Source organism: Bos javanicus, chromosome 1 (assembly GCF_032452875.1).
Source record: "Bos javanicus breed banteng chromosome 1, ARS-OSU_banteng_1.0, whole genome shotgun sequence".
Taxonomy (NCBI): Eukaryota; Metazoa; Chordata; class Mammalia; order Artiodactyla; family Bovidae; genus Bos; species Bos javanicus.
This window is the reverse complement of record NC_083868.1, coordinates 116,685,787-116,700,813: the sequence shown is the minus strand read 5'-3', so window position 1 is coordinate 116,700,813 and position 15,027 is coordinate 116,685,787. Positions and strand designations below refer to the sequence as shown.

The 15,027-nt window shown below is 41.0% G+C and overlaps 3 protein-coding genes across 11 annotated transcripts in view; 1 reads left to right on the top strand and 2 right to left on the bottom strand.

The window, feature by feature from the left end:
- Nucleotides 1-7,116, bottom strand: part of GPR87 (G protein-coupled receptor 87) — a 41,306-nt gene extending 34,190 nt beyond the window's left edge. Inside the window, exon 1 of the mRNA XM_061418753.1 lies at nucleotides 7,029-7,116. The gene's annotated coding sequence lies outside the window, so the exon portion shown is untranslated. The remainder of the gene's footprint in view (nucleotides 1-7,028) is intronic.
- The window catches only part of MED12L (mediator complex subunit 12L), a 363,490-nt gene that overhangs the window by 253,347 nt on the left and 95,116 nt on the right, over nucleotides 1-15,027 (top strand). The window lies entirely within an intron of this gene.
- P2RY13 (purinergic receptor P2Y13) lies at nucleotides 5,485-8,342 on the bottom strand. Its single transcript, XM_061418868.1, has 2 exons — nucleotides 8,203-8,342; nucleotides 5,485-7,743 (listed from the first exon to the last, which is right to left on the bottom strand). The coding sequence occupies exon 2, from the start codon at nucleotides 7,726-7,728 to the stop codon at nucleotides 6,727-6,729; it is 1,002 nt and encodes a 333-aa protein (XP_061274852.1). The 5' UTR covers nucleotides 7,729-7,743; nucleotides 8,203-8,342; the 3' UTR covers nucleotides 5,485-6,726.

Here is a 15,027-nt window from a genome sequence, read left to right as displayed (position 1 = left end):
GGCACACCCGTTTTCTGGCCACAGCTGGTTTTCTTGGTCATATGGTTCTACCCATTGTGTGATCTGTGCGCCTGCTGTGTTGCCTGTTTCAGGTGGATCATCTTTCCTGTGCATTGCATGAGAAACATGCGAAGAAGCTACTCCAGCTGTTCTTAGGAATGCTTGGAAAAAGCTGAGCTAATCTAACAGCTGTTCTTATTTCCTCCTTGCAACGCTTGTCAATTGACTGGTCCTTCATGGCAAGTGTAGCTTGTCGTCCCTCCCTTCCCATTAGAAACTGGGGCTCCACCCACCTCCTCCTTCAAGTGACCACTGACCTCACAGTTGTCCATTTGTCACATTTGACCTCCCCAGAATGTGTGATTCTGTGGACTATCACTTCCTCCTTGAATCTCTCTTGTTCCTTGGTTCCCAGGGAACGTCTTGTTGCTCCTTGTTGTTCATCGATCCAGTCCCGGGCACCATTCCTCCTTTTCTGTCTGTTTTGTCCGTGAGACTTGGGTAGCGTGGCCTCTGAGGTGCATAGCTCATTCCTTCTTTTCTCCCTTTCTTGGGAAAGATTATTCCCACAGCTTCTGATCTGGCTCTGTCTTGAGAGCCCTGGATCCATATTTTGCCTCCACTAGGTAGTCTCCTTGACTCAGCTCCCTCACTGGTGCTTCATATTCAACATAACTTCATGGTACAGCACGTCACGCAAGCTAATGTTCCTCAAAGCAATGCTTCTTGATTGGGAGGGGGTGCAAGGGGGATTATGGACCCCATTGAGAATACATTTTGCATAGTTATCACATACGTTTTATATAGAAACCCCTTCTGTCCTGTGGTGTTGGACTCAAAACCTCTCTCTCTCTGAAAATGTCTCTAAGGTCCATATCAGATTTCTTTCCACTTGGCTCTTAACAGTGTATGGATGAAAGACTTCTTTAATTGATCTCCTAGCCTCAGTGGCTCTATTAATCCAGAATCATCATCTTGCTGACAAATTGATTTTCCTAAAGCACAGCATAGAGAACATAGTCTTCACTTCAGCCACCTACAGTGGCTCAGAGAGAACTCCAAACACCCCAACAACCCCAAAGTGCTGTGCCATGGGGCCCCACGCTCACTTCTCAGGCTCATCCCCCACCCCAACACATGCTTCAGCAGCCTGAACAGTCCCCCTTCCCCCGACCCCGTGGCCCCTCTCACTGGACCACAGCTCAGTGCCCAAGCCCCTGAACTTTCCTCCAAACTGCTCTGAGTGCTGCAGGGTGTCCTTTCAAAGGCTCTGGTTCTTCATCAGGGCCCAGCTCACACTTCCACCTCCCCCGAGCCTTTCCTCACTTTGTCCATCCGGCATTAGCTGCCTTTTTCTCTGAGCTGCTTTGGTGAGCTAATTCTGTCTCTTATTCTGGGAGCTGATGGCTCAACAGGTAAAGAACCTGCTGCAATGCCAAAAACACAGAAAACGCGGCTTCAGTCCCTGGGTGGGGAAGATCCCCTGGAGAAGGAAATGGCAATCCACTCCAGTATTCTTGCTTGAAAAAGTCTTGTGGACAAAGAAACCTGGCAGGCTACTGTCCAAAAGGTTGCAAAGAATTGCGCACGACTGAGTGAGTGACCACATTCCACAAACCACATTTTTATTCATGGTGGTCTGTGTGCAGACTCCAGAGAGCCCAGGGGCCCTGCATGAAGCACACGATGAAGGGTTGATGGGCTCAATGAATCAGCTATCCTATGCTTTGTGATGTGACTCCTCTTAAGGGCTGGAGGGGTGCCCACAGGTCTCTGAGGACTCGTGGTGGAACTGTGCATATCCCTGAGGTTGTTGAAACTCTTTTGTGTTGAGACCTCTCTCTTTGGGAGCCCCCTTCTTATCAGTGTCACAGTGGGGACTTGAGGTCACTCCTGGAGGAATTGGGCTTGTTGTGTCTGTGAGGTGTGGTCTGGAGGCCACCCGCTGGGTGTCTGTTCCAGCTCTGTCTCTGCTGGTGCTGGGATCATGGGCACCAGCACAAGGCATCTGTTCACTTTGTGCCTCAGTTTTCTTTTTGTTTCCTCCCCTTCAGGGAGCCCTGTAGTGTCCATCTCCTGGGATAGAGTGAGAAATAGAAAGGTAATAATCCTTGTAAGGTCATACTTAGCGATATGCCGCACACACAGTAAAAGAGTGTAAGGTCCTGGGAGGTGCCTGTTAGCTTCGAGGTCAAGGATAATTAGCTGGCAGTATGTGGGCTGCTGTGGCCCACACATGATGTATGTTTTTCTGGGGCCAGGGAGTGGGGGAGTGGCTATGGAGGTGGAGTGAATTGAAGTCGCTCAGTCTTTGTCTGACTTTTTGCAACCCCATGGACTGTAGCCTACCAGGCTCCTCAGTCCATGGAATTTTCCAGGCAAGAGTACTGGAGTGGGTTGCCATTTCCTTCTCCAGGGGATCTTCCCGACCCAGGGATTGAACCCGGGTCTCCCACATTGCAGGCTGATGCTTTACCATCTGAGCCACCAGGGAAAATAACAAGTAATATGGCAGAAGAGACTGGATTTAAGGTTTCTCTTGAGAACATTAGAAAATCTGTGGTAGACAGTTGTTAAGGATAGATGGTTATGGTCAGAAACCAGAGTCTGAATTAGTCTTATCTTTGTTACAAGCTCTTTGACCCCATGCAAGTTGCTTAACTTCTCTGGTTCTCAGCTTCTTTATATCTGAATTGGCAATAACTATAGCACTTGGTCTAGGTTTTCCTAGACCAAGTCTAGGAAGGTCTAACTAGGTGTTCCCAGGTGGCTCAGTGGTAAAGAATCCACCTGCAGTGCAGGAGATGCAGGTTTGATCTCTGGGTCAGGAAGATACCCTGGAGTAGGAAATGGCAACCCACTGCAGTATTCTTGCCTGGGAAGTCCCATGGACGGAGGAGCCTGGTGGGCTACAGGCCATGGGGTTGCAGAGTTGTGTGTGCAGAGCATGCATACACAGTACTTGACAGGCTTCCTGGGATTATTACTGGGAACAGTATACTTAACGATCTTGACACACTTCCCTGGTGCACAGTAAATAGTAGATAATGTGTTTTGTTTTTGTTGTTGCTGGTGCTGATTTTACTATCGCTATGGCTACCAGTTAGCAACTCCGGGTCCAAATTCCCTCCTGTGCCAACAGTTGGCATTGAATAAGTAGATGCTCGCCCCCAGGTGGGACACGAACTTTCCAGGTAACCATAGTTCATGTCACTGCCTGTCACCTTATATGTGTCCTGCTCCCTTAATAACAGTTGTGTTTGTCTCCTGTTGACAGATCCCACCGTTGGACATTCATGTCCAAGAGTACTGTGCTTTATGGTTCTTAACATGTGGCCCAAATTGATAGCATCCTTATCTCCTCTCCTGGAAACTTCTTCTCAGTTTTCAGCCCAGACCTAGTGAATCAGAAACTCTGGGGGCAGGCCTAGTGATCTACTCTTAGAGCTGGTTCTGTTAAAGTTTGACTACTGGTTTCACACATGTACTATATTCATATTACCTATGTTTGGTTTCCATGTCAAGTTTAAAGTGTTGTGTTTTGGTTTTAGGCACTTCAAATGATGTGTAAATTGCACACCAGGGCTGCTTTTCAACATGTGCTTCCTAAGTGGTTCACACAACTGGGTATGGGTTCCTCTGCTTGGAGGTTTTGTTCTGGTGACATCGATGTGTATGTGCACTTTGATCTGTTAACTTACTGGAGGAATACATACCCAGGGAGATGGTGAGAGAACTTCAGAAAGAAGACCTTAGAAAGTTACGGAACAAGCTGCATTTAAATGAATCTGGAACGTATGAAGTGATGAGATGAACACGACTGAATTGAACAATTATTTTATGTTCTGATGTCACGACCACTTTATCAGCCAGCTAACTCCTGTGAGCTGGGAATTCACGCTGCTTCTCTGTCTCTTCCTTCCCCCTTTACAGTGCTTTCTCTTGGTTTCCGAAGAATAATTCTGTATCGGGACAATACACTGTCCTACTTCCCCTGCATCAGGGGTATTTGGAAGGCCTTATTCAATATAAATATTTACATTTTAGATTTTTACAAAAGCCCTTCATTATGCTATGAGCTTGTGGGGTTTACCAAAGCTACTATTTTTCCCCACCTGTCTTCTGTGTCATTAATGACTATGGCTATAGTGCCCCATTCTGTGAGTCTTCTAGATTTTAGTGTTTGTGATTGCTAGTTTGGGAAGTTCTTCTCAGGTAGTTGCTTTTCATTTTGTGGATGTGATTTTATGATGATTCTTCTCTAAGTTCTTGGTAGATTATTTCGTTCTATACCTCAGGTAGTCTGCTTTTGACTGTAATATTACTATAATGGAATATAAAATAAATATCTCTGGAGGACAGATATACTACTGAAATTTTATCTTGAAAGATAGTTCTAAAATATATTTCTTGTCTATATCCATTCAGTGTATATTGAAACTATTTATATGTAAAATATACATGGGTTATATCACCAAGCCTAGTTTGATGGGTGGCTTAGATGCAGTTACTTATAATACATTATTAGAGTCTGCTCATGATCACATAATGTACTCAGTGAACGTAACATGGGTTTAGTGGCATCTCTAATAGTCATTATGACTTAGTTCTTCTTGCAAATGAAAATCAGGCACTCAAAGTACTTTCTAAGAGTTTTGCTGATTGTGATATGCTACAGTTACAAATTTTATTTAACCAAAACCAACAGTACATAGCTTAAGTATTTTGTCAGTGGCTCTAAAATGGAAATGATGATAGACATTGGCCCCCAAGCTATACGTGTACTGTTCAGTAATCCTCCTTCCTTCCTGGTCATTCACTGATGAACCCAAGAACGCCCCCACTTCCCAGGCTTATGTGTACATGCATAGGAGACCAACTAAAAAGAGCTTGAGCTTTTAAGAAATTTATGTTATGTTTTGAAAAGTAAAACGTCAGTGAGAATTGGCTTCCCTTTTGCTTTTCTGGTATATAAAAATAAAGGTAGTTTGGTTTGTTATATTTTATCAAATATTTATTGATTGCACAACGGCCCACACTCTCTGCTCTCATAAGTGCACATAGGTTAATAAAAGAGTAGACACATCTGTGAATCAGTAATTACAAAGCAGTGTGATCATTACAATATTTGAGGTATGACAACATACAGATGAGGGAGTGATCGGGTTTGGATGTTGGGAAGTTAGCCAGATGAGATTTCATGGACTGAGTAATGGCAACTTAAGAGTTCCATGGATGGGTAAATGTTTTCTTGGTGAGTCAGAGGGAAATTTATAAGTTCATTGACACAGGGGTAAAATAGGAGCATGGCATTTTCTGATACTCATAAACTTATATAAGAGAGTTCCAGGGATGGAATAACAGTTAGGAGAAGAGACTAGAAGGGTTGGGCAAGTTCCAGGGTCTTTGGGGCCATGGAAGAAGACATGGGCTTCACATTCTGATGGTTGTGTTGGAGCTACTGGCATATCTGCAGAGCATGAGTACTCCTTTGCACATTTTATCTAGAAGGCACAAATCAGCACCCACAACTGCAGATGAACATACTTTAAGGTTTTTTTTTTTTTTTTTTAACCACAAAGGGATTCGGGAAAATGCAGAGATATATAAGTACAAGTAGGTTGTCATCCTCTAAAAATTTCCCAGTATGGATATTATTGATTCTGGGTCAGCATTTCTATCTATATACATACCAAGAAATGGCATAATAACATATTCTATTTAAAATATTAGTAATTTATTATCTGTTGAAAGTATCATGGGCGATACCAAGAAAACATGACATATTTCTGTCTTTAAAATATGTTGCCTTTCTTAAAGAATCCTGACCATCATTAGAGGATGCATTAGAATACTGCTAACTATAGGAAGCCTGCATTGAGTTTCTACCCAGATGTGGGAGAAGTAGTTGTTTTCAACCAGAGATTGAACCAGAGATAAAGAGTGCGGAGGTGCTGGAAGGCTTTGCTGAATAGGTGGAATATTGAACCACTGTTAGAGTATCTGCTGGGCAGAGGGAAGATGCCAAAGAATAAGAATACAGTATTCTTACTCTCGCATGGTACACACTTAGGATGTATTACGGTATTTTATATGACTTAATACTGCTGCTCGTGCATTCTGTAGTGTAGTGGCATACTGGGGAAGAGGCCATTTGTAATTGTAAGGAGAAATACCTTCATCTGGAGTCAAAGGGCTTTCTGACCTACTCCCCAGAGGCTTTCCATCTAGCATCCATTTCAACCTCTAGCTTCAGCTTTCACCAAAGGACTTGCAAGTTGTTTTTTGTTGTTGTTGTTGGTTTTTTAAATTGGCAAGTGGGATACAAAAGCAGTAGTGTTGTTTGAATTACATGTGCAAAAGAATGTGAAGAGGCATTTTAGAGTGAAGGAATATATTTTTTTATATTTAAAAAAAAAATGTGTTTTTAGAAACATACATTTCCCCATAATACACCTTTTCCAAAGTGGAAGTGAATGCTCTTGAAAAGGTGACCTCTAGTGGCCACCATTTGCTTCCTATTATGCTTTCCCTTACTAAGGCTTTATTCTGCTTATGAATAGATTGCAGTGGAATTAAAGTTGACATGATCCTTTCTATGAACCAGGATAGTAAAAAGTAACAAAACTTTTGTTCTAATCCATTTTTTTTCATTGCCTTGGTTTGATTTCTAAGTAAATTGTCATTTGACGTCTCATCAATAAATAGTTAACTATGATAAAGTTATCAGCCTAGGGTTATATTGTCCGACTGACTCGTATGATTTTCCTGAGTGAATGCTGCGATCTGCCTCCCTTTCATGCACGGTAGCCTCTCTCTGAACCTTTTACATAAGAGTATATATATTAAGGGGTCCATGCAAATGTTAGTTGCTGCCAAAAAGAGAGTTGTTTCTTTAGCTAGAAACAGTTGATTTTGCAGTCGACAATCAGTCTTACTGTTGGTTTGACTGTGAGTATATGGGATTCTGGAGAAGTGAAATGGAGCAAAACACACAAAGAAGACAGCCACGACAACAAACACTTTACCTTCTAGCCTTTTGTTGTTCTTGCTGTCCTTACTCTTGGACTTCCTGTAAGAATCATACACCTTTTTTGCAATAACCGTATAGAAGAGAAGCATTAGGACAAAAACAGTCCAGAAGATGAACTGGGAAATGTAATTCACTGCTTCATGCCATTTCAGCCCCAGAGGACCCTTTAAGGAGGCGCACTTTTTCACAGAAGATGGTGTTGCTTCCTTGTTGCTCAAGATCATGTTTGGCAGCGAGAGGAGGAACAAAAAGAGCCAGATGAGGGTTGAGACCCCTTTTGCAAAAGCAGGTTTCTGTACGAAGAATTTTCCGAAAGGTCTGATGATCTTGAGGAACCTGTCAAAGGCTATGAGCCCCAGCAGGGTAATGCCCACGTACATGGACTCATAAAAGATAACGGCAGAGAAACGACACACAAAGGCTCTGAGCTGCCAGGGTCCGAGACGGGCGTCGGAGAGGATTTTAAATGGAAGCATGAGCGTCATTATCAAGTCAGCCACCAAAGTGTTTTTGAGGTATACAATGAAGGTGGAGGAGCTGGGAATATGAATGAACACCCACAGGGCCAAACTGTTCAGCAGGATGCCCACGAAGAAAACAATAGTGTAGATGGCCGGGAACACCAACTGTGCTGTCTTCAGGTCTCTGGGACACCGCTCAGACCCGTTGAAGCCCTTCATCACTGTCACATTCATGGTTTCCAGCGTCAGCTGTTAAAAAACATATACTCAAAGTAAAACAAGAAGCATTTCATGATTTCAAAATGCTCCTTGTTAAAAATAGACTTTAGCTTTGCACCGTGTTTACACCTTAAATTTATTCATCACATTTAATAAATCAGTTGAGAAAGCACATGTTGTTTCTGGCTAGCATTTTTAAAGCCCAGAGTACAGTTTAGGTACTTAATTAACAGTCCCATTCCTTTCACACCCTTATGAAATCCAGATAACAGATTCTACCCCATTCACAGGTTCTACTTTTAACTAACATGGCAGTAAAATAAAACTGGCTAAGAGGTAAAAGTATTCACAATGTTGGGGAACATTGTGTCATTTCCTGTGCTTATAATCTATGGTTTATAGAATGTTAAACTTTAAAAAGCATTTTGCCCTCTTGAAAATATTCTATCGTTTATAAGCAAGCCATTCATAATAACAATTGAAATTCACCTTTATTTGGAAGGAAACTCAGCTCACTGTCTTGCGATCGATCGAGGCAGTCATTAGTTGAGCCCATGAAAGACATGGAGCAAATGCTGTTCTGCTTTCTTATACCAAGTTTCCTTCCTCATTTTCACGTGCGCAGTTGAGATCCATTAGAACCTCTTCATGTGTAATCCTCTGAGGGGTTCTCTAATAAGGAACCTCTTTATTTTAAACTTATGTACTGTTAAGGTACTATGGTTTGAATAAATCAGTTCAGTTGCAGTCATTTTTATATTTTTCTTATATAATAACGTTCCTGCAGTTTACCTTCTCTACATGTTCAATGAATTTTTTAATGCCTTATAATAACAGGAGGGAGAAATGTAAAGAAAATAGCCTTAAATTATAGGAGAGTAAGTGTTGACTCTAAAACCAGACAGCATGATCATCTGCACCCTTGTAGACTGGTTTTTTCAGAAATTTGTGTGTGTTGGGGTGACCTAATGATTTCTGTAGACATTTATCTTAATCTTTGGTTTGGTCTTTCAACCTTTGAGAGATGAAGTGATATGTTTTCCAAGAGGTAAGGCCTATTAGACCCAGATTTTGGGGGTTAGAATTTCAGAATCACGTGTTACTGGGTAGTAGATAATAGACAAATGATTTAGTAGCTTTGTGCCTCATTTTCCCCATCTGTATTTTCCCCTGGGTTTAATTACACTGCATGCTTCAGCGCTTAGAGACTGAGATGAGCGCCTAGAATAGTGCTCACTACGGGTGAGGTATGAAAAAAATGTTTGCTACTCACTGCAGATTTAAATGGAAATACACTATTTTACTTACGGGAAAGCCATTTTTGGAACTCTCTTCCTGTATTTGTGGCTTTGCAAAGTGCTAAAGATTTCAGGAATTTCATCAACCTTGAGCCGAGTTCTATAAAATTTCTGAAAGGATGTAATTGCTGCTTTTGTAAGGAGAAAGTTGTTGTCTATGAAGAAATGTTTCCTCACCAGATAAAGTGAATGAGGAAATCAGGAGATCTTATGAGGTAATGTGGAGTTCTCCATGGCGAGTTTCATTTCATATTTCTTGCTGTGAGTTTTACCACAGGATTGGACTAGACTGTTGTGTTGGCTTGATCGAGCATTTTCGGTGAATTCTGAGAATTCAGTATCCCACTGGACATTTTTCTGAGAGAATAGGATGCCTAATAATTTGGGTTGAAACTACCATTGTGGTGGCACAGTTTGAAAAATTGGTGTTTTGGCAGAGGAATTGATAAGAAAGCTGTGGTATATATACACGATGGAATATTACTCAGCTATTTAAAAGAATGCATTTGAATCAGTTCTAATGAGGTGGATGAAACTGGAGCCTATTATACAGAGTGAAGTAAGTCAGAAAGGAAAACATCAATACAGTATACTAATGCATATATATGGAATTTAGAAAGATGGTAACGATGACCCTATATGCGAGACAGCAGAAGAGACACAGATATAAAGAACAAACTTTTGGACTCTGTTGGAGAAGAAGGCAAGGGTGGGATGATTTGAGAGAATAGCATTGAAACATGTATATTATCATATGTGAAATAGATCGCTAGTCCAGGTTCGATACATGAGATAGGGTGCTCAGGGCTGGTGCTCTGGGATGACCCTGAGGGATGGGATGGGGAGGGAGGGGGGAGGGGGTATTAAGGATGGGGAACACATGTGGACACCCATGGCTGATTCATGTCGATGTATGGCAAACACCACTACAATATTGTAAAGTAATTAGCCTCCAATTAAAATAAATAAATTTAAAAAGAAAAGAAAAATTGATGTTTGAATTAGATAAATTGTTTCTTGGAAATACAGATTTTGAGTTTTATTAATGTTATGGAACATAATTAAAACATATATCCTTTTGTTTGCTTCAGTAGAGAATAAAAACAAACTTACAAAAATTTAAATAGAGGGATTAGACCTATGTAATTAAGTATAAATTTCCTGATGGCTGCATTATTTAGATGTAGGTTTGGGGTAGTTTCAGTTTAAACAAGGGAAATGCTGTATAAGTTAATTTCATAATATGAAAACTGGAAATCACTTTTTGGTCAAATTTCAAAATGCCAAAGAGTAGGAAACCTCAAAAGAGGAACTGATTTATGGTGGCATTTCTAGAGTTACAGAAGTATCTTCTCTTAAATGTAGGTTTCAAAATGTTTGACCGTAGGAAATATCCAACAGACTCCTTTATGTCTCTGTGCTTCATACATGTTAGCCAGTGGTCTCTTAGTTTACAGCAGCGCTGGTGCCCACTGGGGTAGGGTCCTCTGCCTTGATGATGCACCTGAGAGGCTGTGATGGGACAGGAGCAGTGCTCGCGAGCCAGAGTGTCTGGGTTCATTTCCTTATATTCCAGCCTACTTTTCTTGTGACCTTGGTCAAGTTACTTATGCTCTCTATGAAACCATTGCCCCCTCATAACAATGAAAATAAATAATAGCATTTGCTTCATTGGGTTGTTAAGGGTATAAAAATGTTTGAATGTTTGCCAGGTGCTTTGAATAACGCTTGTCAAGTGGTTCATGTTAGTCCATGTCTTGTTAAGTGAAATTAAAAATGGAGTACTCTCTATACCTGTGGGGATAGCTGACTAAAGGAGTGAATCAAATAAGATATACCATGAAAGGTCCTAGAAATTATTCTGATTTGTCAGGTTCAAAACATTTAAAATCTCATCAGGCTCAAAGGGAATTTAGTCAAAACCAATGAAATCACACTAGCTATATACTGTTCTAAGTGATTATGTGGTCTTAAAGAAATCAGTCCTGAGTTGGAAGGACTGATGCTGAAGTGAAGCTCCAATACTTTGGCCACTTGATGTGAAGAACTGACTCATTGGAAAAGACCCTGTTGCTGAGAAAGATTGAGGGCAGAAGGAGAAGGGGACAACAGAGGATGACATGGTTGGATGGCATCACCGACTCGAATATGAGTTTGAGCAAGCTCCGGGAGGTGGTGAATGTCAGGGAAGCCTAGCCTGCTGCAGTCTATGGGGTCGCAAAGAGTTGGACATGACTGAGCAACTGAACTGAACTCTTAAAACAAGCTCAGAGATCCGTCCCATTTTACAGATGAGAAAATGGAATCGCAGGTGTTAAGCAGGTTGCCCAAAGTCCTGCAACTGAAGCCCTCTGCAAACCCACACCGTTTGGTTCCAGAGCCCCCACTTGGAACCAGCCCCTCTCTCTTCTGATTGCCAGAGACAGGATGAGTGTGGGAGTGGTTATCAAATTCTGGAGTTTTTGAGCTGGGTGTTTCTTATTGCTAAGTGAGGAGGTATAATCCACTTTCATGGATTTGTGAAACTGTTTGTCTCAGAGTGAGGTACTTGGTTGAAAACATAAATTGGTTTACAGCAGTATGATCAGGAGAGAGTTAAATATGTAAGGAAAAGTAATAGAAATTAGAAGCCTGCCAAATGGAAATAAATGAAGAATTTGTCATCTCCTTAGGGATTGTCTTTTGGATCAAACTCGACAGTATAAAGTTCCTGTCGATGTAACCAGTACCATATAAATAATGATTGAAAAGATGAGGAAGTATTTGCTTTCAGTTGAAATGAAAGTCAAAGTTGGGACTCCTGTACTCATAGAAGAGCCTTTTATTTCCCATCGAAGGATACCATGGTACTTTCCCAGATTATATGAAAGTGTTTAAAATCCCACACTGAATTAACCCAAGGTGAAAGCGAAGTGAAAGTTGCTCAGTTGTGTCCGACTCTTTGCGACCCCATGGACTCCATGGAATTCTTCAAGCCAGAATACTGGAGTTGGTAGCCTTTCTCTTCTCCAGGGGATCTTCCCAACCCAGGGATCAGACCCAGGTCTCCCACATTACAGGCAGAGTCTTTACCAGTTGAGCCACAGGGAAGCCCAAGAATACTGGAGTGGGTAGCCTATCCCTTATCCAGCAGATCTTCCTGACCCAGGAATTGAACCAGGGTCTCCTGCATTGCAGGAGGATTCTTTACCAACTGAGCTATCAGGGAAGCCCTAAGCCAAGGTGGTAGTAATCTAAAATGTATTATGCAGTTTAACATTACTGTAGTGTGTATACATAAATTTGGTATTGTAAAATCTCTACATATAACTGGAAACAGGCAATGCTGCTGCTAAGTCGCTTCAGTCGTGTCCGACTCTGTGCGACCCCAGAGACAGCAGCCCATCAAGGCGCCACCGTCCCTGGGATTCTCCAGGCAAGAACACTGGAGCGGGTTGCCATTTCCTTCTCCAATGCATGAAAGTGAAAAGTGAAAGGGAAGTCGCTCAGTCGTGTCTGACTCTTAGCGGCCCCATGGACTGCAGCCCACCAGGCTCCCCTGTCCATGGGATTCTCCAGGCAACAAGCAATAAATTTACGCTATTATCTGAAATATTTATATTAGTATCCAGTTTCATAATTTTATTATAAAAGGAAAAAAAGTTTAAAGAATTCAGTTATTGACATTAATATACAGTAGAAAGTGAAAGTTCAGTCACTCAGTCGTGTCCAACTTTTGCTACCCCATGAATTGCAGCATTTCTCATGATATACTCTGCATATAAGTTAAATAAGCAGGGAGACAATATGCAGCCTTGATGTATTCCTTTCCAGTTTTGGAACCAGTCTGTTGTTCCATGTCCATTTCTAACTGTTGCTTCCTGACCTGCATATAGGTTTCTCAAGAGGCAGGTCAGGTGTTCTGGTATTCCCATCTCTTTCAGAATTTTCCACAGTTTATTGTGATCCACACAGTCAAAGGCTTTGGCATAGTCAGTAAAGCAGAAATAGATGTTTTTCTGGAACTCTTCTTGCTTTTTCGATGATCCAGCAGATGTTGGCAATTTGATCTCTGGTTCTTCTGCCTTTTCTAAAACCAGCTTGAACATCAGGAAGTTCACGGTTCATGTATTGCTGAAGCCTGCCTTGGAGAATTTTGAGCATTACTTTACTAGTATGTGAGATGAGTGCAATTGTGCGGTAGTTTGAGCATTCTTCGGCATTGCCTTTCTTAGGGATTGGAATGAAAACTGACCTTTTCCAGTCCTGTGGCCACTACTGAGTTTCCCAAATTTGCTGGCATATTGAGTGCAGCACTTTCACAGCATCATCTTCCAGTATTTGAAATAGCTCAACTGGAATTCTGTCACCTCCACTAGCTTTGTTTGTAGTGATGCTTTCTAAGGCCCACTTGACTTCACATTCCAGGATGTCTGGCTTTAGGTGAGTGATCACATCTTCATGATTATCTTGGTTGTGAAGATCTTTTTTGTACAGTTCTTCTGTGTATTCTTGCCACCTCTTCTTAATATCTTCTGCTTCTGTTAGGTCCATACCATTTCTGTCCTTTATCGAGTCCATCTTTGCATGAAATATTCCCTTGGTATCTCTAATTATCTTGAAGAGATCTCTAGTCATTCCCATTCTGTTGTTTGCTTCTATTTCTTTGCACTGATCCCTGAGGAAGGCTTTCGTATCTCTTCTTGCTATTCTTTGGAACTCTGCATTCAGATGCTTATATCTTTCCTTTTCTCCTTTGCTTTTCACTTCCCTTCTTTTCACAGCTATTTGTAAGGCCTCCCCAGACAGCCATTTTACGCTTTTGCATTTCTTTTCCATGGGGTGGTGTACAAATATGTATATGTGTGTATATATATATTTATATTTATTGACATATTGGATCTTTGCTTCATTCCATGTTAGTATATGAAGATTTACTAACAATTTTTTAAAAAGGGTTATACTATATAAAGTTATCATAGTTTAAATAAGCCGTTGCTTTTGGGCATTTAAGTTTTTTTTCCCTCCAATTTTTCTCTATTAAAAACATGCTGTAGAGCAAATACCACTCCATGTATTTTTATGTATTTATTCTTACATATATTTATAGAAAGTTTCCTAGAAGTGGGATTTCTGGATCAAAGGATATGCATTGAAATGTTGAATGGTATTTTAAAAAGTTTTCCGGAAAGATTGTACTCATTTTTTGTCTCATCAAGTGGGATTATCCAACAAAATTGTTAAAAATCTTTTAAATCAATTCTGAATTTACAGGTGAAAAAAGCCATGTCATGTAAACATAAACTTGTTTATTAATGAGGGTGTATATCTTTTCATATTTTTAATATCTATTTGTATTTCTCTTGAGAATTGATTTCTCTTGCCCCTTTCCCATTTTTATTTACTTATTTTGTTAAAGTCAGGCTGTTTCTTTTATTGGCTTGTAAGTATATTTGCATGTTTTGTTCCCACCAGCATCAGTGTAATCCCACTTTCCACTTTGCATGTTACCAGCCAGCCGTTATGACCTAGATCAGCCAGAGGAACCTACAGGTGTTTTCAGTGCAAAGCTGCTGAAACACTTGAGATGCATGGAGAGAGGGCTCTTTCTCTGTGCAGTGCATTTCTTTGAAGTTTTAGGGTTCCAGTGCAGGGCTGTCAGTGTTCTAAACAGCCAGGTAGTAAATATTTGGGTTTTGTGGCCCCTCAGTCTGTCACAACTACTCCACCCTGTTGTTGTAACAGGCAGTCAGCCATAGATAAAACCTGGGTGGGTGTGGCTGTGTGCTAATTAAACCTTACAGACACTGAAATTTGAATGTCATACAACTTTGTGCAGTGTGAGGTTTTATTCTTCCGATTTTCCTCCTGCAAATATTTGAAAGTGTAAAAACCATGCTTAAATCACAGGTTGTATGAATCAGGTCCTGGGCTAGATTTGACTTGCAGGCTAAAATTTGTCACACCTGCTTTAGACTATTTATATAAGAAACCACTGGGAGAAAATGCCAGTAACCAGCATCATTTGGACTTCTTA